At 37.6% G+C, this 24,230-nt stretch overlaps 1 protein-coding gene across 2 annotated transcripts in view; it reads left to right on the top strand.

The window, feature by feature from the left end:
• The window catches only part of CENPI (centromere protein I), a 74,748-nt gene that overhangs the window by 12,464 nt on the left and 38,054 nt on the right, over positions 1-24,230 (top strand). For both annotated transcript variants that reach the window (XM_053917587.1, XM_024578749.3), the window contains exons 6-14: positions 14,007-14,055; positions 14,300-14,346; positions 19,001-19,090; positions 19,435-19,563; positions 20,367-20,534; positions 20,683-20,803; positions 21,916-22,007; positions 23,530-23,647; positions 23,735-23,799. In XM_053917587.1, coding sequence (XP_053773562.1) covers positions 14,007-14,055; positions 14,300-14,346; positions 19,001-19,090; positions 19,435-19,563; positions 20,367-20,534; positions 20,683-20,803; positions 21,916-22,007; positions 23,530-23,647; positions 23,735-23,799 — 879 coding nt within the window. The remainder of the gene's footprint in view (positions 1-14,006; positions 14,056-14,299; positions 14,347-19,000; positions 19,091-19,434; positions 19,564-20,366; positions 20,535-20,682; positions 20,804-21,915; positions 22,008-23,529; positions 23,648-23,734; positions 23,800-24,230) is intronic.

A 24,230-nucleotide genomic window follows, 5' to 3' on the forward strand; every position in this document is an offset into this window, starting at 1 on the left:
GATCTTCCTGGACTTCCTGGAAGTCTATTTCCTTTGCCAGATTAGGGAAGTTCTCCTTCATTATTTGTTCAAATACATTTTCAATTTCTTGCTCTTCCTCTTTTCCTTCTGTCACTCCTATGATTTGGATTTGGAGTGCTTAAAGTTGTCTCAGAGGTTCCTAAGCCTCTCATTTTTTAAATTTTGTTTCTTCATTTTGTTCCTGTAGGAGGTTTATTTCTTCCTTTTGTTCCAAGTCATTGATTTGAGTCCCAGTTTCCTTCCCGTCACTGTTGGTTCCCTGTATATTTTCCTTTATTTCACTTTGTGTAGCCTTCATTTGTTCCTTCATTTTGCAACCGAGCTCAATCAATTCTGTGAGCATCCTGATGGCCAATGTTTTGAACTTGGCATCAGATAGGTTTGCTACCTCTTTATCACTTGGTTCTATTTTTGTGACCTTTTCTTTTACTTGGGCCATTTTCTTTTTGTCTCTGTGTGCCTGTTAAGTTATAAGGAGGTAGAGCCTTAGGTATTCACCAGGGCCGGGCAAACCTCTTTGCTGGGTTGTGGCACTGTCTGTGGGAGAGGGATCAGAGAGGGAACAATGCTGCTCACTTGCTCTGCTGTAGCTCTACTTTCCAATGAAGACTCCTGTGAGACTGGGAGTTTCTCCCACCTTCACAACCCCCACAGTATTTACAGCTAGAGGTTTTGAGTCTTTAGTTTCCCAGTGAGCCAGCCCTTCCCTCCCGAGTGGTCTGCCGCCTTCCGTGGGTCTTCTCAGCGCAACATCCCGTCTCCACCCACTCCTACGGGTCTGGATGAATCTTTCTTTAATTCCTTGGTTGTTGGAGTTCCATGCAGTTTGATATTCTGGCAGTTCTGGTTTTTTATTGTTTTTAAATTGCTTGTTATCCTTCTCTTGGTTGTGCGAGGCAGGGACATTTCTACCTATGCCTCCATCTTGGCTGGAACCCCCCCTTTCATCAATATTTTCAAAAAAAATTATTGAGCATCTACTATTTTCTGTACTTGTGCTGTCCAATATGGTAACCACTAATATTATATGATTAGTGAGCACTGGAAATATGGCCCAAACTGAAATGTGCTGTAAGGTAATATACATCACTTTTATTCCCATTTTAGAGACAAGGAGTATGAGTCACAAAGAAGTGAAATAATTACCCAGGGTCACATGGCTACAGTGAGGATTTATAGAAAATTATATCATTCCCATTTTAGAGACATGTAGAAGTGAAGTAGCTTTGCTAAGGTAAGCCACCTAGTAAGAGGCTGAGCCTCAAAGATATTTAAGTGTAGTATAGTAGGAGAAAAGGTAAGTGCAGTGTGATAAATCCTGTGATAGTATCCATAGGGTTCAATGGGGCTGCAGAAGAGAGGTATCAAAATAAGACTAGGGATCAGGGTTAGAGTTACATAAATATGTTTTCAACAAGAAGAGCGATACCTCTCCTGACAATAAGCAAAAAGGATGGGCGTTGGTGCTAATAAATTTGTGGGTTAGTAAATGACACAACTGAGGGAATTCTTGACCGGTGGTCTTGGTGATTTTTCAATTTTTCAATCAAGTGGGAGGCAAGATCTTCTGTTGAGAATAAGGAGGGGAAAACAGAATATCATGTTTGAGGAGAGAGTGTAAATTTTGAAATAGTACCTGATGGAAATGGGAATAGTAGATGATGAAAGATGCAGAAGTTTTGAAAGCCAAGATGAGGTTAGAGAGCACAAATTTGTGATGTTGCTAATATGCAAAGGTAGGTAATTTCTCTAGAATCAGACAAGAAGGCAAGAGATTATTGAGCTGATAGACCGGGGGATCTAGAGAGAAAAGGGGGAGAAGGTAAAGATGGAAGATGGCAGATTGGGAGCCCACACATCTAAGGTTCGGGATGCCTTGGGGACAGTCAAGATGTGTATTGGGATTAAAAGCTGGAGTAGTGATAGGAAGGTGTAGCATTGGAGTTGAAGATTTTAGGAGGAGATGGTTCAGTGTGCTGATGAGGTTCTGTATGACCATGGGGTGGATTGTTGAAGTAGAGTAAGGGAGTGAAAGTTATTTGAATTGAAATTTTCTTTATCCTTGTGGACTTGTTGTCATCACTGCCTATCTATCAATTACTCAATGAGGTTATGTTGAAATCTCCAACCATGAAGGCAAAATTGTCAGTTTTTCCTTACAATTCTGCCAATTTCTCCTATATATATCTCAAGTCTATTAGGTGAATGCACAACTCTAGTTTTCATACTGTCCTGATGAATCAAATCTTTTATCATGTAGTAACCTTTTGTTGTTAGAAATGCTTTTTGTGAGACATCCGGCCAAGATGGAGGCGTAGGTAGACACACTGTTCCTCCTTGCGCAACCAAAAGAGGGACAACAACAATTTAAAAACTAAAACCAACCAGAACTGACAGAAAATAGAACTGTATGGAAATCCGACAACCACGGAGTTAAAGAAGAAACATTCATCCACACCTGTAGAGGGGCAAAGAGGGGCAGCCAGGTGGAGAGTACTCGCAGGAAGGCAGTTGCTGGAGGATCGGACGAGGTGGTGGCTTGCAGAATGGGCGGTCCCATTCTCATGCAGATAAACTGGGAGGAAAAACTAAACTAAGGAGCGACACAGACCACACAACCCAGGGTTCCAGTACAGGGAAATAAAACCTCAAAGCCTCTAACTGAAAACTCGTATGGGGTTGAGGTGGCAGTAGGACAAACTCCCAGCCTCACAGGAGAGTTTGTTGGAGAGACACATAGGGTCCTAGAATGTACACAAACCCACCCACCTGGGAATCAGCACCAGAAGGGCCCAATTTGATTGGGTAGCCGGGGAAGTGACTGAAAACCAGCAGAGAGCAGAGCAAGTACCACTGCTCCCTCTCGGACCCCTCCTCCACATACAGCATCACAATGCAACCACATGGGTTGCCCCACCCTGGTGAACACCTAAGGCTCCGCCCCTTACTACCTAACAGCTGCGCCGAGATGGAAAAAAATGGCCCAAATGAAAGAGAAGATCAAAACTCTAGAAAAAATATAACTAGTGACGAAGAGATAGCCAACCTATCAGATGCACAGTTCAAAATACTGGTTATCAATATGCTCCAGGAACTCACTGGGTACTTCAACAGCATAAAAAAGACCCAGGCAGCAATGAAGGTTGCATTATGTGAAGTAAAGAAAAATCTACAGGGAATCAACAGTAATGGATAGGAAACCAGGACTCAAATCAACAGTTTGGAGTAGAAGGAAGAAAGAAACATTCAACCAGAACAGAATGAAGAAACAAGAATTCAGAAAAATGAGGAGAGGCACAGTAACCTCCAGGAAATCTTTAAATATTCCAACATCTGAATCATAGGGGTGCCAGAAGGAGAATAGGAAGAGCAAAAAATTGAAAATGTATTTGAAAACATAATGAAGGAGAACTTCCCCAATCTGGCAAAGGAAATACACTTCCAGGAAGTCCAGGAAGATCAGAGAGTCCCAAAGAAGTTGGACCCAAGGAGAAACACACCAAGGCACATCATAAGTATATTAGCCAAGATTAAAGATAAAGAGAGAATCTTCAAAGCAGCAAGAGGAAAGGAGACAGTTACCTACAAAGGAGTTCCCATTAGACTGTCTGCTGATTGCTCAAAAGAAACCTTGCAGGCAAGAAGGGGTTGGAAAGAAGTATTCAAAGTCATGAAAGGCAACGACCTACATCCACAATGACTCTATCCAGCAAAGCTTTCATTTAGAATGGAAGGACGGATAAAGTGCTTCCCAGATAAGGTCAAGTTAAAGGAGTTCATTCTCAGCAAGCCCTTATTATATGAAATGTTAAAGGGACTTATCTAAGAAAAAGAGGATAAAAAATATGAACAGTAAAATGACAACAAACTCACAACTATCAGCAACTGAAACTAAAAAATAAAATAAAAATGAACTAAGCAAACAAGTAGAACAGGAACAGAATCACAGAAATGGAGATCACATGGGGGGTTATCAGTGGGGCCATGAGGGGTGGAAAGGAACAGAGAACAAGTAGCATAAATGGTAGGTAGAAAATAGACAGGGAGAGGGTAAGAGCAATATAGGAAAAATAGAACCCAAAGAACTTCCATGTATGACCCATGGACATTAATTAAAGGTGGGGAATGTGGTTTGGAGGGGGTGTGCAGGGTGGGGGGAATTAAGGGGGGGATTGGGACAATTGTAATAGCATAATCAGTAAATTATACTTTTAAAATAAAGAAATGCTTTTTGTTATTATCTATTTTGTCTGATAATTGACATCGCTACTATGGTATTATTTGGCTAGTAGTTGTTTGGTATATTTCTGTCTTTTGGTTTTTTAAAAAATCATTTTTCCCTACCTGTTTTAGATGCCTCTTTTAAGTGGCATATAACTAGATTTTATTTTTTAAGTCCTATTTGATGATTTTTTCCTTTTTCCTGGAGAATTAGTTTATTTACCTTTGGAGAGGTTGTTGATGTAATAGAAAGAAGTTCAAATATCTTATTTTGAACTTTCAGAATGATCTACTATTTTCTTTTTTAAAAAAGATTTTATTAGTTTTAGAGAGAGGGGAAGGTAGGGAGAAAGAGAGGGAGAGAAACATCGATGCGTGGTTGCCTTTTGCATGCCCCCATCTGGGGACCTGGCCCACACCCCAGGCCGGTGCCCTGACTGGGATCAAACTGGCGACCTTCTAATTCACAGGCCAGCACTCAATTCACTGAGCCACACCAGCCAGGACTGGTCTACTATTTTCTAATACTTTCCCTTTCTCTCTTGTTTTAGATTGATTGTGGTTTTCCTCCTATTCTAGTTTGGACATTAACACATACTGTATGTGTTCTTTAGGTGTTATTGTACCTATTTGAACACGCAAATATGTCTAATGTAAAATGTAAAACAGTCTCAGTCTTTTTACTATTTTTTCTTTTTTGGAAAACTACTTATGTTTTATAAAATATATCAGTTATGACCCTGGCTGGCGTGGCTCAGTGGATTGAGTACTGGCCTGCGAACCAAAGGGTCACTGGTTCAATTCCTAATCAGGGCACATGCCTGGGTTGCGGGCTAGGTCTCCAGTAGGGGGTGCACTAGAGGCAACCACACATCGATATTTCTCTGCCTCTCTTTCTCCTTCCTTTCCCTTCTGTCTAAAAACAAAATAAATAAATAATTAAAAAATTAAAAATGTATATCAGTTATATAATGAGTTTATTATTTTGTTGAGTTAAACATTAAAGTTTTTTTCAGTTTTAATTTTTAATATTTTTACTTAAAGTCTAAAGGTAACCATTATCTTTATCTTTATCTGTAGTGATACAAAGACCTTAGAATGCTTTAATTCTGACCATACCATTCTCTAATCTGAGTTAATCTAATCTAATCTGTATTATTGTCTGATTTTAGTTCTTGCTCCTTCATCTCCCTCCACATACACATAAAATAGATATTATTCTTATCTTCATAGTTGATGTTTGTTTATATTTGCCTACATATTTACCAGTGTCTTTGCATCTCAGACCTTCAATCTGTATCATTTTCCTTTTTCTAAAAAGTATAACCTTTAAAATATTCTTTCAGTGAGAATCATTTGATGCTAAACTCTCTGTCTTTGTCTCAAAATGTCTTTACTATATTCTTCTTCTTGAAAATTGGTTTTGCTGTGTGCAGAACTGTGGGGTGACAGTTAAATTCTCTAGAACATTGGCAATGTTATTCCACAGGTGTCTTTCCATTCTTAAGTCAGCCTAATTTTAATCTGTCATTCCTTTTTTTTCTTTCTGGATACTTTTTTAAAAACAGTTTTATTAAGGTATAATTCACATACAATAAAATCCATCCTAGTAACATATAAAATTCACTGCTTTTTAGTATGTTCACAAATATGTGCAACCATGAGCGTAGTAAATTTTAGAAAATTTTAATCACCTCAGAAACCCCATGCCTTTTATCTATCACCCCCTATCTTTCTATTTAGGGGTTCCTAAGGAATTCTTAGTCTGTTTTTTGTCTTTAGAGATTTACCTATTTTTGAAATTTCATGTAAATAGAATCATAATATACGATCTTTTATGACTGATATCTTTTACTTAGCATAATGTCTTCAAGGTTTTATCCATGTTGTAGCATGTAGAAGCACTTCATTTTTTTAACCTCATCTTTTTTCTGTAACTCCAAATTTATCATTTTAAGTATTTTTAAGTGCATAATTCATTGGCGTCAAGTACGTTCATAATGTTGTGATGTCACTACTCTTTACAGAACTTAACTGCCCTAAACAGAAACTCTCTGTCGATTAAGCAATAGCTCCACATTCATTCTCTTCCCAGCCCCTGTAACTTCTAATCTACTTTCTGTCTCTATGAAGTTGCCTACTCTAGGTACCTCTTATAAACTGCATCATACAATATTTGTCCTTATGTGTCTGGCTTCTTTCACTTACCATAATATCTTTAAGGTTCATCCATGTTTTAGCATACATTGGAACTTCATTTTTATGGCTGAATAATGTTCCATTGTATGAATATGCCACACTTTGTTTATTCATTCATCTGTTGATGGATTCTTGGATTATTTCCACTTTTTGGCTAAAATCAATAATGCTACAGTGAACATTGGTGTACAAGTATATGTTCAAGTCCCTGTTTTGAATTCTTTTGGATATATACCTAGGAATGGAATTGCTTAATCATATGGTAATTCTATGTTTAGCATTTTGAGGAGCCACCATACTGTTTTCCACAGTGGCTGTGCCATTTTACCTTCCCACCAGTAGTGTATGAGGATTCCAATTTCAACACATCCTTACCACTACTTATTTATCTGATATTCTTTCTCATTATTTCCATCCTAGTGAGTATACAGTGGTATTTCATTGTGGTTTTGATTTGCATTTGTCTAGTAATTAGTGATGTTAAACATCTTTTCATGTGTTTATTGTCTATTTGTATATCTTCTTTGGAGAAATGTCTGTTGAGATCCTTTGCTAATTTTTAAATTGGGTTGCTTTTCTTTTTATTATTGGGTCTTATTATTATTTTAGATATAAGACCCTTATAGATATATGATTTGTCTGGGAGGTACAATGAAGCTAGAACCACATTTAATTCTTCAATTGATGTTTTCTCGGTCACATCACTAGTATAAATGCAAACTGCAAACCTACATAGGGCCTAGATTGTGGTTTATAAATTCTTTGGAGAAGATTGTCTTGTGGTACACAAGAGTGGATGAATGATGATTAGTATGTACTTGACTCTCCCTTACTTTAAAACATTTTTTTTTCTTTATTGATTTTTTTTTTTTTTAGAGAGAGGGGAAGGGACAAAGCGGGGAGGGGAGAAACATTGATGAGTAGCCTCTCATATGCACCTGAACTGGGGACCAAACCAACAACCTACGCATGTTTGAAAAAGTATAAATATTTGTTCTATATCTGTGAAGTGTGTCATCGGTATTTTAATAGGGATTGTGTTGAATCTATAAATCGCTTTCACAGTATGAACATTTTAATGAGGTTAATTCTTCCTATCCATGAAGATGCTATGTGCTTCCACTTATTTCTGTCTTCTTTAATTTCTTTCATCAGTGTTCTGTAGATTTCTGAGGACAAATCCTTTACCTCCTGGGTTAGGTGTATTCCTAGGTACTTTATTTTTCTCGTTGCTATATCAGATGGGATTTTTCCTGATTTCTGTTTCTGATATTTCATTGTTGGTGTACAAAAATGCCTTCAATTTCTGAATATTGACTTTTTTCCTGCCGTTTCGCCAAATTCACTTACTAGGTCGACTAGTTTTTTGGTGGAGTCTACATGGTTCTTTATGTACACTCTCATGTAATCTGCAAACAGTGACAACTTTACTTCCTTCTTTCCAATTTGGATGCGTTTTATTTATTTTTTGTTGTCTGATTGCTGTGGCTGGGATTGCCAATACTATGTTGAATAGAAGTGGTGAAAGCAGACAACGTAGTCTTGTTCCCAATCCTAGTGAGAAAGCTTTTAGTATTTGCCCGTTCATTATGATGTTGGCTGTAGGTCTCTTATATATGGTGTTTATTATGTAGAGGAATGCTCCCTCTATTCCCACTTTGCTGAGTGTTTTTATCATAAATGGGTGCTGTACCTCATCAAATGCTTTTTCCACATCTATTGATATGATCATGTGGTTTTTGTTTTCCCTCTTGTTTATGTGATGTATTACATATATTGATTTAAAATATTGTACCATCCTTGCATCCCTGGGATGAATCCCACTTGATCATGGTATATGATCTTTTTAATGTATTGCTGGATGTGGTTTGCCAATATTTTGTTGAGGATTTTAGCATCTATGTTCATCAATGATATTGGCCTGAAGTTTTCTTTCTTTGTTATGTCTTTATCTGGTTTTGGGATTAGGATGATGTTGGCTTCATAAAACGAGTTTGGGAGTCTTCCATCTTCTTGAGTTATTTTTAAAATAATCTGTGGAGGCTGGGGGTTAGCTCCCCCTTAAATGCTCTGTAGAATTCTCCTGTGAAACCATCTGGTCCAGGACTTTTGTATGTCGGAAGCTTTTAGATTACTGTTTCAATTTCATCAGGTGTTATAGGTCTGTTCAGGCTTTGTGCTTCTTCTTCATTGAATTTTGGATGGTTATATTTTTACAGAAATTTGTTCATTTCATCTAGGTTTTCACATTTCTTGGCATATATTTCTTCGTAGTAATTTTTTCCAATCCTTTGGATTTCGGTGGTATTGGTTGTAATTTCTCCACTTTCATTTCTGATTTTATTTATTTGGACCTTCTCTCTTTTTTTCTTGATGAGTCTGTTTAAAGGTTTCTTGATTTTGTTTATCTTTTGAAGGAACCAGCTCCTGAATTTATTGATCCTTTGAATTGTTCTTTTAGTCTCTGTGTCATAATTCTGCTCTGATCATGATGATTTCATTTTTTGTACTCCCTCTGGGCTTTGCTGTTGTTCCTCCAGTTCTTAAAGATGTAGGGTTAGGTTGTTTATTTGAAATGTTTCTATCTTTTTTAGGTAGGCCTATATTGCTATGAACTTCCCTCCCAGGACTGCTGTCACTATGTCCCACAGGTTTTGGGCTGCTGTGTGTTCATTTTCATTTGTTTCCAGAAACTTTTTCATTTCTTTCTTGATTTCATTGTTCACCCATTCATTGTTTAATAATATGTTATTAAGTCTCCATGAATTTGACTGTTTTTGAATTTTTCCCTTGATGTTGGTTTCTAGTTTCAAGCCCTTGTGGTCTGAAAAAATGCTTGATATGATTTCAATTTTTTTGAATTTGTTGAGGCTTGTTTTGTGTCCTGTCATCTCATCTATCTTTGAAAATGTTCCATGTGCATTTGAAAAGAATGTGTATTTTGCTTCTTTGGGATGAAAGTGTGTGTGTGTGTGTGTCTGTGTGTGTATAAGTTAAGTCCATTTTATCTAGGGTGTTGTTCAGTGCCACAATATCCTTGTAAATTCTTTGTTTGGAAGATATGTCCATTGTTGAAAGTGGCGTGTTAAAATCACCTACTATATGAGTGTTACTGTCTATATCATTCTTGAAGTCCTCCAAGATTTTCTTTATTTTTTGGGGTGCCCCTATGTTGGGTGCATGTATGTTTCCAATGTTTATATCTTCTTTATGAATTCTTCCCTTCTATATTCTGAAGTGACCTTTACTGTTTCTCTTTATGAACTTTGTTTTGAAATCTATTTTTGTCTGATGTAAATATTGCTATCCTGGCCTTTTTTCTGTCCATTTACGTGGAATATTTTTTTCCAGCCCTTCACTTTCAGTCTGTGTAGGTCTTTTGTTCTGAGGTGAGTCTCTTATAAGCAGCATGTGTGTGGCTCATATTTTCTTATCCATTCAGCTACTCTGTGTCTTTTGATTAGAGCATTTAATCCATTTACATTCAAGCGTATTATTGATAGGTGTTTATTCATTGCCAGTTTTCCCCTTTGTACCTGTGTTCTCTCTCTCTCTCTCACTCTTTTTCATCATTTTGTTAAAGCAGTCTCTTTAGCATGTCTTGCAGTGCTGCTTTGGTGGAGGTGTATTCTTCTAGCCTTCTTTTGTCTGGGAACCTCCTTTTTTTCCCTTCCATTTTAAATAAGAGCCTTGCTGGGTAGATTAGTCTTGGTTGCAGGCCTTTGCTTTTCATTCCTTGGAATGTTTCTTGCCGTTTCCTTCTAGCGTGTAACGTTTCTGTTGAGAAATCAGCTGCTAGTCTTATAAGAGCTCCTTTGTATGTTATTATCTGTTTGTCCCTTGCTGCCTTTAAGATATTCCATTCGTGTTTGAATTTTGCCATTTTAATTGTAATGTGTCTTGGTGTGGGCGTCTTTGTGTTCATCTTTATTGGGACCTTCTGTGCTTCCTGGACTTGCATGACTTTTTTCTTCTCCAAGTTAGGGAAGTTTTCTGTCATTACTTTTTCAAACAGGTTTTCTATCCCTTGTTCTGCTTCTCCTTCCTGTATCCCTATGATATGAATATCATTATCTTTCATGTTGTCTTGCTGTTCCCTTAACCCCTCTTTGTTCTTTTTGAGTCTTTTTTTCATTTTGTTGCTCTGTCTTGGAATTTTTTTCTACCTTGCCTTCCAGCTTGGTGATTCGATCCAGTGCTTCATCTAACCTGCTTTTGATTCCTTCTACTGTGTTCTTCATTTCTGATACTATATTTTTCATTTCCTCCTGTCTCGTATTGATAGTTTCAATGTCCTTTTTCATTCTGGTGTAGTTTGCAGTAAATTCCTTGATGTTTCCCTGAGGTTCTTTGAAGTCCTCAGGGACTTCCTTGATCATCTTTATCACTATTAGTTTGAACTCAGGGTCTGATAGTTTGGTTGCCTCAATTTTGTTTAGCAGTCTTTCTGGGGATTCCTTTTTTCCTTTCGATTTGGGGTTGTTGCTTTGTCTCCCCATTTTAGGTGCCTCTTCTTGTTTGTTTCCACTTCTTAGATTGACCTGCTCTGACTCTCCATCTTTGTCTTGTGATCTTCTGTGGTAGGAGGACTGTTTAACTCAGTGGTGCAGTCTCCTTCATCACCTGTGTTTGATGCTACTGCACTGCCCTTTATGCCCTTTATGTGGTTGTATTTGGGTTTTGGTTGTTGGGCCATTCTTTGTTGGGGTCTTACCTCTGCCTTACTGACTGACAGTCATTCAGCCTTCCATGTCTTTTATACTGTTGTAGAGGTGCTACCAGAACAGCAAAAGCCTACAAAACAGACCCATACCTGCAAAGATATCCTCCACCCACAATTACACTATCAAGAGCCAATGTGCTAATATTAATAACGGTGCAATCAGATTAAGACTATTATAAGAAAGGAAAAATAAATACAACATGACTAACTAAAAGAAGGGAGATTTTGCTAGGGTAGAGGGAGATGTAATAATAAATAAGAGTAGGGAATAGAGACAAGGCAAAGGGGGAAAGAAAGTAAATTTTATTTCATAGCTTAAAAAATAGAGGGGGGAGTGTAATGAAGTAAGAGAGGAAAAGTGTGTAGTATTAGCTTGAAACCAAAATTTAAAGAAAATATATATATTTGTGTATATCTAGTGAGAGAAAAAACCACCACCACCACAACAAAAAAGTATGCATTTATATGTAAAAAAATAATATGTTCCTAATTGCAGAAAAATCTCCACCACAGAGACATCACCAACCAATGAGCTAAGATTTATATAGGTGGGATGGGAATGAGAGGGGGCACAAGGAAAGAGAAGGGAGCTTAAGAGATGTTTAGAGGAAAGAGAAGTTAGTTTGAGAGGATAGAGGGAAAAGGAATACTAAGAGTATAGGATGAAAACCGAGCTAAGACAGGGGAAAAAATTAACGTTTAAAGTAAGAAAGGGAAGGGCAGGAGGAAGACAAGAATGAGGTAGGAGAAGGGAATGGTGAAATTTGAGATTTGAAATATAAAGATAGTCACTATCTAGAAATATGATTGAATAACTTTAGCAACAACCACCTTATCCACTACCTATGACCAAAAATTAATAAAGGTGGAGAGAGAACACAGGTATTTTGAGAGTGGGAAAAAGAATGTGAGATGACCAATGACAAGAAAAATGGTTTTGACAGGCTGGATGGGGGAGAAATGATAAGAGTGCAGAATGAAAACAAGTTTTAGCAAGAGAGAAAACAAAATTGAAACAAAAATAATAAGAAAGAAGGTGAAATGGGGTAAGAGAAAGGAGGAGCAAAATATGAGAATTGAAATAAACTATAATATCATATCTGGTGACTCGATATGCACAAACTTGAAGGACAAGAAATGAATGTTAAAAAACTGCAGGATGCCCTGGCTGGAGTGGCTCAGTGGATTGAGTACCAGCCTTTGAACCAAAGGGTTGCTGGTTTAATTCCCAGTCAGGTCACATGCCTGGGTTATAGTCCAGGTCCCCAATAGGGGGTACATGAGAGGCAATCACACAAAGATGTTTATCTCCCTCTCTTCCTCCTTTCCCCTCTCTCTAAAAATAAATAAATTAAATCTTTTTTAAAAACTATGCAGGAGAGAAAATACTGCAAATCATGGAGAAGACCATAGTGGGTTTTGCCTCTCTCATATGTGTGCCAACTGGGGAACTAACCCGCAACCTAGGTTCATGCCCTGACTGGGAATCCAAGCAGTGTAACTTTCACTTTGCAGGACTATTCTCAACCGCCTGAGCCACACTGGTTAGGACAAGATAATGAGTTGTGTTTTTTTTTACATGAAAGTTATTATATTTTGTGTCAAATATGGCAAATGTGGTGATAATATGTATTCATTCCTTTAAAAAAGAATTCCTTGTCTAAGTTCATTCTTCTTACCAGTATGTTCAGTGTCTCTGAATCTATTGCTAAGTAGAGGAGAGGCCATATGCACCGTCATACTTCAGACTTTAAACTTTAGAGTCATGACTCCTAAAATACAAGTTTGTTTGTAAAAAGTCTGCTTTTGTTACCTTCTCTAGTTCCATTAAATGATTTATTTTTCAGTTTCCTAACATCTAGAGTAGTTGTTGGCAATTTTTTTCTTAAAGGACTAGGTAGTATATATTTAGGCTTGAGGGCCTCACTGTCTCTGTCACAACTACTCACTCTGCTGGCGTAGTGAAAGCAGCTGTATGGACAGTACGTAAAGGAATAAGTGTGGCTGTGTTCCAATAAAATTGATTTATAAAAGCAGATTTGTTGACTCCTGATCTAGAATAAAACCTCAACAAATGGACACTCAAAATGAAATGGTATCAGGGAACCAACCATTTAGTAATTTAAGTAACAGATTTATTGATTGTGTGCTATTTGCCAAACCCAGAGCTAAATGGTAAATTAAATTATGGTATTATATTTACTCATTGGAATATTAAGATCATTGGAAATGATATTTTGAAGACAAAGCAACATGGGAAAATGCTTTTAAGTGGGAATTCAGGATTAAAGTTTTAAGTTTGTATGTTAATAAATATGGACTTCTAGAAGGAGTTTATGAATTTTTGTTAGGTAGAAGTTTTTCTGTTTTTCAAACTGCAGTGTTTTATATTTTAAAAATAAATTAAAAAATGACATCACAGGATACCAATCAAAACTTGTTTTTTATCACCCTGGCTGGTGTGGCTCTGTGGACTGAGCATCGGCTTGTGAACCAAAAGGTCACTGGTTCGATTCCCAGTCGGGGCACATGCGTGGCTTGTGGGCCGGGTCCCCAGTCAGGGATGTGGAGAGGCAACCACACATTGATGTTTCTCTCCCTCTGTTTCTCCCTCCCTTCCCCTCTGTCCAAAAATAAATAAATAAAATCTTTAAAAAACTTGTTTTTTATCACTACGGTGTAATATGAAAAAGAGAAGCTTTGTTAAACTATTTTCCAATGATATCCTGAAGCCTTTTTTCACTTAATCAGTATAAAATTGACATTTGAGGAGAATTTGTTGCTATTGTGTTCAACATATATTGTTATTTCTCTCCTTTTAAATGTTTTTCTCTTTTAACAGTGCCCTTATGTCTGCCATTTCTTATATTTACTTACCAAAAAAGAGAATGGTGAGTATTTTTATTCCAGTTATATTACATTCACTGTGTTGAACTAGCATTTGTATTGGCCTTTATAAAGTTAACTATTAGCATTAGTTCTGTGAAAGAATTTTGTGGGAATTGCTTTTTAGTACTTTTACCTAAGCATTTGCTTAATGGCTTAACTAGGGTGTATATATTCTTGATGTGTTGTAAAAAGCAGGTGTATGAGCCAAATCCATAGTACTTTTTTTTTTTCGTTTACCTTTCCTAGTCAAACCATTTCGTGTGAGAAAACTGCTTGATCTTCAGGCGAAAATGGTGAGTACTACAAAAGCCCAGAACTAGCCAGTGTACTCTGTGATAAGTATTGGGCTAGGCTTTGGAGATAGAAAATAGAATGAGTCATTACCTTCAAGGAACTTACTGTCTAGGCAACTCAGTCAACAAAATTAAACCGAGTCAAACTGTAGTCAAGGAGGAGTGGTGATCCTTGAGAGACACCCTAAGGCAGGGGTGTCAAACTCATTTTCACGGGGGCCACATCAGCCTTGTGGTTGCCTTCAAAGGGCTGAAATAATTTTAGGACTGTATAACTGTAACTACTCCTTAACTGTGAAGGAGTTGAAATTACATTTGGCCCTTTGAAGGCAACCATGAGGCTGATGTGGCCCCCCGTGAAAATGAGTTTGGCACTCCTGTTTTAAGGGATGAATAGGATTTAACTAGGTCATGAAGGAAGAGCAGGGCACTCTGATAGAAGGAACAGCATGAGCAAAGATGTGTAAATGTAAAACTGTTTAGGGAACTGGGTTGGTATGACTGGAAAATAAGTGTCAGGGAGTAGTCAGAAACAACTACTTTATTTTATTAAAATAAAGTGACCAGTTTATTTTGGGGTGTGTGTGGGTGTGATCTAGCAAAGTGTTCTCTTGTGGATACTTACACTTCAGTATATCCCCCAGACAATTATCTCTTGTCCTTATAGCTGTCTGGCTCTGTTATTTCCACTCTACCTGCCAGGTAACAGAAGTCTGTGAAGCTTTGGGTACAAAGCAATAGCTAGTTGTAGTACCTATGCCTAACCCCCGCAACCTTCGTGACCCACCTGAAAGCATTCAGATTTAATGAAAAACATGAACACGTGCACAGTTGTGCTTCTCCAGTGTGAGGTTTCCTGTTGGTGCAATTCAATGATCATCTTTTATAGCTTCCTGTTTTGGTTCTATGGATACAGTATCTTCTCTTAGCTCTGAGAGGATATTAATAATAATGTTTTTGTCCAAATTGAATTTTACTTCACATTAATAAAAATTGTGAAAATGATGTGCTTTTTTGCATGTTAACAGCAAAACATTTTAATAGAATAAGAAAATTCTTACCATAAATAAGATCTTGCTGATTTGTATTAAGTGGAACAAAACCTGTATGTTCAAGTGTATGATTTTGTACATGATTGTCTAAAAATTTTAAACCTACAGTTTTTTGATCCATTCTTTTACTGAAATGTAGACAGCTGTACTTGAACAACAATAAAACAATTTTTAAAAATTTAAACCCAAACATTAATTGTATGGCTTTATTATCAACATTCTGTATAGTGCATTACTAAATTTTTCCATTATCAATGTCTATTTATAAAGATGCATTCATAAATTGCTTTGATTAGCTAGATTTTGGTGAATTTGTTCAAATCCAGTAATGTCAAGCCAAGAAGACATAGCCATGCTCACATGTAACCTAACATATAGAATGGTAATAGCCATAATGAGCACATGTTAACAAATGTATTGGATTTGTGAATTTCGGGTACCTGTAAAGGCATGTATCCCTTCTGTTCCCTCCATGTGTCATTAATTCATGATCCATGGAGGAAACAAAACACAGAAATTGTCCTTCTGTTGGCAAACATGGATGGTGGGAAGCAGAGCAAGCGTGTCGTTATTTTACAAGTGCCAGGGCCCGTTGAGAGCAATCTTTGCAACAGGATGGAGGGGGAGTTGGGTCTATCTTAAGGGTTGGTGAGGGTGGTTTCTGGGATTCTCTCTCTACCAGGCAAAGCCTATGTGACTTGGGCTGTGACTTTTTTTTTTCTGCTCTCAGATTTGTCTCTGTGGCCTCAAGAGTTCCTTTCTTTATTTTATTTCATGGTAGAGGCTTCTCTCTAATGCCTGGTAAACTTTTTCTGTCCATATTTAATTGTAAAGCACTAAAATAGTGATTGGAAACTGGTGTGTGTGAGAAGGACTTGTTCATTGCAGGATCTTGATGTATCTTTCATTGGGGAGCCACCCCCCCAATAACTGTGTCACTTTTCCCAGAGATGAATTCTGTCTCCTGCCTAGATGTTGTACTATTAGTCAGGCTTCTCTAGAGAAACAAAACCAATAGGGTGTGCGTGTGAATTTGCTTATTTTAAGAAACCGGCTCACGTGATTACAGATAGATGCCAGTGAGTACAAAATCCTCAGGGTGGGCCAGCAGGCTGGAGACTCAGTAGAGCTGCTGTTCTAGTTTGAGTCCAAAGGCAGTTTATTATAGAATCAGGAAGAACTAGTGTTGCAGATGCAGTCTGAAGGCATTCTGCTGGAGAATTCTCTCTTGCTTCCAGGAGGTACGTCTTTTTGTTCTATATAGGCTTTCACCTGATTGAATGAGACTTGCCTACATTATGGAGGGCAATCTTATTTACTCAAAGCTTATTGATTTAAGAGTAGATCATCCAAAACGCCTTCACAGAAACACCCAAAATAATGTTTGATCAAATACCTGGGCACCCCATGGTCCAACCAAGTGGGACCATCACAAGGATAGGAGCCTGGCTACTAAGACTCTGGAACGTAAGCGGTGGAGTGCAGTCCTGGTGCACCCTACCCCAGTTGTGCCTGCTGTCTGAGTCCAGCTGTATCTTCAGAGAGTAAATCCCTCATGTTTGCTTATAAGTGTAGTGAAGGAATTTGTAGTTCTTACTGCTTCTTATGTAGGCTTTCAACTGATCCTCCTGTTTTTTGCCCCTCTTGCAGCTCCACTTTTCAGAGGTATCTGGTTCTGCAAATTTCTGAGCCTTTCTGGGAGTTCTCAAGCATGAATCTGCTGTTTTTGAGGCTTTTTCCTATTGCTGCTTTAGGCTTTGTTTTCTCTGTTCTGCTATGCTGATTACTATTTGTTCATCTTCATTCTAGGTTCCAGAATCTTTTTAAGATCTCTCATTTGCTATTGTCTCATCTCTGGTTCACTTTGAACTTGTGTTTATGCCTTCTTCGTTCCTTTACTTTTTAGTGGAGCTTTAGGAGGACTCAGATTTAAACACATAATATGTTTAATATACCATGTTTAACTTTTTTTGTTCTCCTTACTCTTTACTGTAGCTCTTTTTTTTATTGTTGTTCAATTACAGTTGTCTTCATTTTCTCCCCACCCCTCCACATTTAAATTTTTACAAAAATAATTGACTTTTAGTAAAAGGTTTATTGAAACGCACTTCCCATACCATACATCTCACCCATTTTAAGCGTATAATTCAATGTCTTTTAGTATAGTCACAGAGCTGTGGAAATTCTCCTTTTTTTAAAAAAAAAGTGTTCACTTTGTAACAACAAAGAGTTTCAGTTAAGTAGGCAATAAATTCTAAAGTTCTCTCCACTAAGTATTTTCTTTATCAAAAAAACATTTCAACTGAAAGCAAACACTCTGATACTAATTGATATGAGTTCAGAGATCAGAAGATGCTTCAGCATAGATAAACTAGGCCATTTTGGTTTTGTTAAAATAAATTTAATTTTAAGAAGCTGTTATAAAACAGGGACACTATATTTCTTTTTTTTTTATACTTGATTTTATAGTGTTTTTCTTTTTTAAAAAATTTTTATTGTTATTCAATTACAGTTGTATGCCTTTTCTCCCAGTCCCTCCACCCCACCCCAGCCGAACCCACCTCCCTCCCCCATCTCCACCCTCCCCCTTGGTTTCGTCCATGTGTCCTTTATAGTAGTTCCTGTAATCCCCTCTTCCCACTGTCCCCGCCCCCCCCCCCCCCCCCCCCGCTATTGTTAGATTGTTCTTAACTCCCATTTTCTGCCTCCCTTATTTTGTATGGTATTTGATTCAACAAAAGTGTAATGTAACAAAACAATTGGATTACTTCCTTGGAATTCATTTTAGTGATATGCTTTCTCTAGATAGCCAGGTATATCAAACACAAGTATCCATCAGTAATGACTTCTGTCATTGTAAAATTAATGTTTTTCTTAAGACTTGTTTCAGTTATAGGAAGCAGCTTCGCTACCACATACCAATTGTTAGATTTCCTAATCCATTTTTTAGGAATTATGATAACAATAGATTAATATTTCTTTTGCTCTATTTTCCTGGCTTCCCTTTTTAATTTCCTGCATTCCTGTTCATATCAAGAATGAGTAGCCCTGACTGGTGTGGCTCAGTGGGTTGGGCATCTTCCTGTGCACCAAAAGGTTGCCAATTCGATTCCCTGTCAGGGCACATGCCTGGGTTGCTGGCCAGGCCCCGGGTGGGGGCATACAAGAGGCAACTGACTGATGTTTCTCTCCCTGTCTTTCTCCCCCCCTTCCTCCATCCCTAAAAATAAATTTGAAAATCTTAAAAAAAAAGAATGAGTGAACTTTGAGTCCTGAATATACTCCAAGTGAGAGTAAGCTATGCTCGCAGGTATCACTGGTAAACTTAAGACATGGGTAAATAAGAAGAGAGAAAATATAAGGAAGAATTAAAATAGGGAGAAAACTCATAAAAGAGAAGATAATAAGTTGGCGAAGGTTGTTTTATGATATAGTTGGTTTAAGTGCCTGGTTATTTATTCCTTGATGTTCTGTAGCATCTTCCCACAGGGATATTGCATAGTAAAACTAGGGTCTGAATATGTGTTTAGTTTGTTTATTCTGTTACTCTTTTTTCTTATTGACCACAGAATTGAAAATTGAAAACTCTCATTTTATTTCAGGGAATGCAGCCTTATCTCCACGCTTTGTTGTCACTGTATAAGTTCTTTGTTCCCACCTTGATTTCTCTGTCTTTGCCTATAAAGAAGAAGGTAAGGGATTGAGGAGTGATCAACTATGTTGAGATTGAAATATGTTATTTTCGATTAATTTACCGATTTGGACTGAATTGTTTATAGCATACTGTTTTAAGATCTAGTATTGTGGTACTTTCTGGGAAGTATTTTTTTGTTGTTTGTTTTAAGGAATGGGCACTTCGTTTTGATTCCATTTAATGTATTGAATAGATTCTTGAAAGGTAAAAAAATCTTTAAATGGATTTGCATGGGTGCAAAGTATTTTATAATCAATATACTTTCAATTAATGAGTTTTAGATTTTATGTTGCTTCAACTTACAGGTACATACTCTCATGTACTTTACATCCAAATTTATAGATATATTTTAAGAATTCAGAGAACCTGTGGAAGACAGCTCTAGTTGCTGTGAGGCAAAGGAATCAGGGACTTTCTCCAGAACCTCTAAAGCTGATGTTAGGTCCAGCCAATGTCCATCCCAGAAAAAGAGTAAGTATCTAAAACCTCAGATGACTTTGTGACACCTTCTTTTATTAAATCCAAACAATAACCGTTTAGATGTTGGAAGAGATTATTGACGCAGATCTTGGCCAGCAAGATCTGCTGTTGAGGTTTCAGTATTCGAACACACATACACACGGACTACAGAAATCCTGTGGGGGGAAAGGGGCTGCATGGCCGCTCTCCAAGTTAAAGAGAGGGCCTCTGACCCCGCCTGCATAGGTTTTTATTGTTTTTCTGGGTACATTACTTTGAGAGTGATCCTCATTTACTGTGCACAGGTTCACCACAGGTGATTACCTTTTAAGGAGGACAAAGGACAGGACACTGCTAATCACTTCAAAGAGAAGGATGTTACAGCTCAAGGGGGGAAGTTGCTCACACTCCATATTTGGGTGGTTTAGCACAGACTTTAGGAAAATGAAGATACTCAGTAAACATTTGCTGTCTCAATTCAGGGTGAGGGAGTTTCAGCAAGAGCAAGTGTCATAGCAGTTTGGGTACAATGCAGGCCTGATTTCCCCCTGGAGAACTTATCCATGGACGTGGGTCCTGCCTGCCAACCTCGCTCCCCACTGGCTTTTCCGAGTGGGTGCTGAGCCACATTTCCCACCCTTGGAACGGTTCCCCACAGATTATAGATATTTATATATATGTTTTTATTACCTAAGATTCTATGCAACCCACACTCAGACTCCATTCATTGAACCACCTTAACAACTTCTTTTACATTTATAGTTTGTAGCCTGTTTAGTCCATTGATAGATTATTTTATTGTCCTTCTCCTTTAGAAATGGAATTCTCACTCACTTATACCAGCGCCAAATTCCAGTAGCCACAGCAAAGAATATGGGAAAAAAGGAATGTGTCTTTCTGATTATCTCTGTAGCAATACACCATTTCCAGTAGAACAGCTTAAAAGTTTCCCTCAACTCTTACAGAACATTCATTGCTTAGAGGTATGTGACTGAACCATGTGCTGATTTGCATTTTCCATTGGCTCTTCATGGCCTTTCTTTCTGTTATATATTTCCTATCTGATGATTTGCTTGTTGCTCTGACCTACTTTTTACATACTTAAGTTGACTAATTGTTCTGTCCTTGCAGCTGCCTTCTCAGATGGGTGCAGTGCTGAACAATTCTTTGCTACTTCACTATATTAACTGCGTGAGAGATGAATCAGTCTTACTGAGGCTGTATCATTGGTTGAATCAAACATTACAAGAAGGTAAAAATTGGTACTTAAAAGTTGGATGATTAAGGAAAGAACAACAGAGTTTACAAATGGGTTTCTTTTATAAGGGTGCCAGATTCTAGACAGGAGGAGCTGTAATTATTTCTCGGATAATAATCATAAAATTACAACAATGCTTCCATTGTTGCAATTTTAAAGGCAGTAAGAAAGGAGGTGTGTTGGTAAGAAAATACTGCTGGATGGCCTCCAAAACTCATCGGGTGGCTCCACTTTGATGACCATCACAATCCGAGGCTTCTTCATCTTTGTATGTCCGGCCGTTAAGCCACAGATTCTATAGATCAGTGCTAACCAAACTCAGGGGACTGTTATGTAAGCCAGAATGTCACCTTATTATTTCATACCAGAAGTGATTCTGGTGACCAGAATTGTTCATGTCTATCAACTAGAGTATCTCTTCTTTGCTATGAGTACATAAGGGAGCGAAATGAGTCATTAGACGATTTCTTAATTATAGAATTGAAGGAAAGGGCAGTGAGGGAGTTTCTCATCCAAACCATAGTAAATCTTGATCATTTCATTCCTGCACGGGAGTCAATTTCTCTAAAGATAGTATTTTGTTCACCAGATTGTTTCTTTCCTGAATGAGCAATTCCTGACTCTTGGAGTGTTTAAAAATCGGTTTTAGTCAATTCCAAGTTAACTCTCCTTTTTCTGCTGGGGTCTTTCTTTGTAGGATATGATACAGTTTATTGGATTTCCACTTACTGAAGTACCACTCTTAGATTTCCCCGGGTCACCCTAATTGAAGTTTAGGGCATTCATAAATTTAAATTCATATATTTATAGTTCTTGGATCACTATGTGACATAAAGCTGTCCACATTGATTATATGTAAATTTTAGCAGTTTATTTTTTTCACTATAAGCTTTTCCCCCATATTACCAGGTTTTTGAGGAACATCTCAATATCACCTCCACATACTTATTGCAGTCTATAGTGTGAGTTGGCCAGGGTATAGGAGACTGATGGCTTATTTATATTTATTTGTCATGTATTTGTTACTTTACAGTTATGGTAATTATGTTTTATGTAGTTTTTATTGCTGTGCTGCCAGATGCTTATGTTTAATATTTATGCTCCAGAATGTATTTGGTACAAGGTGAATAATTATGAATGTGGAAAAGAATTTACCAGCTTCCTGGACACTATCATCAAGGCAGAGTGCTTCTTACAAGTAAGAGTCCACGTGTGCTTACTCCACTGCTTCTTCATAAAATTTATTTGGTTATCTATTGAAAACCTTTTCTTCAGTGCTTGCCATCTTCTGTAAACCCTATTTGCTCAATTCAAAACCCATAAATAGAGCTGAATTGAGTTGACGTGTGTCTTGGTATGGTTGGATTTGAAGAAAATTATTTGTTAAATTATGCAAATAGGAGAGAATGGCCTATAATTTAAAAGAACAAACGGAAGATGTAAATGGATGTGTTCAGTTAATTGAATTAGCTAGTTAAGATCAACCTCATGGGGTCACTACTTGTGTTCTTATAATTAACAAACATTTTTTAAATGTTGAGATATTCCAGCCAATTAATTATTTGGCCTGCATAACCCTGAGTTGTACTTGAAGCTGCAACTCAGGTATCAGCTCTATGAGGAAGCCTTTACCCAGCACCCCAGTGTGGGTTAGATGCTTGTTTGGTGAGCCCCCTTAGTTCTCTTGTGGTTGCCTGTACCATGACTTTCAGCATCTATTTTTCTGCACATCATGAGCCCCTGGTGGGTTGGATCCAACTCTAAATTTTCTTCCCATGCAGGTGTTCAGCTTGGTACCTGGTACAAAAGAGATGCTTGATAAACGTTTGCTGAATAAATCTTTAGGATTGGACGCGAAACTATTGACTTGGAAATTGGGTGTGGATGATGCTGGTGCGGATAAAGGGATAAACTTAAGTTGACTTTTTAGGTTTCCTGCTTGGGAGGATGATGATGGCACTCAATGAGAAAGGGAGTATAGGAGAAGCAGGCTTGGAAGGAAAGATAAACTTGATTTAAAAGATGCCTGGGAGGGACCTGAGAGGTCATAGGCAGTAGACAGTTAAACAGGGCTGCTAGAGTGCAAGAATGAGACTTGCGCTTGAGATGCAGGTTAGGGCTCCTCATGACATGGATGGTGGTTTTGGCTGTCATGGATGAGAGTGTCCAGAGAATTCATGTTGTCAAAAGAAGGTCTGGAATAGAGTTCTGGTGCACACCACTCTTCAAGACTCAGGGCAACAAAGGACAAAGGGAAAGCCTTATCCTCGCTTTGGTGGAAATGTAAACAGCATAGACACTTGGTCCAGATGGAGCTGCCTAGAGTTTGGATTTGATCTATGGCCTCTAATGAAATCCCACTCATATTATATCGCATTGCATGCATTTTGTTCACTGTTCACATGACTGCATGTATTCCAAAATAATACATTTTTATCTGTCTTTAAAACCACTTCATGAGTTGCCTTTTTGCCATCTTTCCAATTGATGAAGTTTATGGTATTTGAAAACTATGTTGATTAAAGATAGTAATATATCCAAATATTAATCATCTGAGCCTTATTATGGGGAAGTCTTACACCTAACGCAAGGATTTTAATTATCGATGACAAAATTAGTCTAAGAGTAAAACTGCTGTATCACAGAATAAACTGGTTGTTTAGAGAGCAGTTAAGACTGAAGAGTTTCGTAAAAGATTTTGTAATGAACTTGTGTTACAGGAGGGGTTTTATTCTTGTGAAGCATTCCTATACAAGAGCCTTCCTCTCTGGGATGGCTTCTGTTGTCGATCACAGTTCCTTCATCTTGTGAGCTGGATTCCTTTTACTAGCTTCTCTGGTATGTATCTTGAAAATTTGGAGTAATAAGTAATTCAGTGTATTAATTAAAAGGCTTCTGAGTAATCTTTTTTTTTTTAATTCCTAGAGGTGAAACCATTTATTTTTGACCGTCTGGCACAGCTCTTCTTTACATCAACCATTTATTTCAAGGTAAAAAAAAGAAACAAAAAAACTATCTTGCTTACTTTCAGTAGGGAATATTATCCTATGGCCAGTGGTACATGATTCCAAACCCACGTTATGTCATGGTTTTCTAATAGGATTCTGTTGGACCTGCATCCCTGAAATCAAAGTTAATGCATAGTTTTCTGTTTTTAAGGGTTTTGTTGTATGCGGTTTTCTTAAACTGTTTCCTCTTATAGCAGATGACAAAGTGAATAAACAGATTGCAAGTGAATATTAAGAAAAACAAAGTGGGGAATACTTAAGCATATTTAGTTTGATTGTTGTGGTTGATATATTTGTGAGTATACTTATTCATTTCACCATTATGTATTAAGCACTCACTATGTGGTAGACACGCTTTTTGACCTTGGGAAGACAGTAATGACCAAAGAAAACAAAACTCCCTCCGACATTCA

Source organism: Desmodus rotundus, chromosome X, assembly GCF_022682495.2.
Source record: "Desmodus rotundus isolate HL8 chromosome X, HLdesRot8A.1, whole genome shotgun sequence".
Lineage (NCBI taxonomy): Eukaryota > Metazoa > Chordata > Mammalia > Chiroptera > Phyllostomidae > Desmodus > Desmodus rotundus.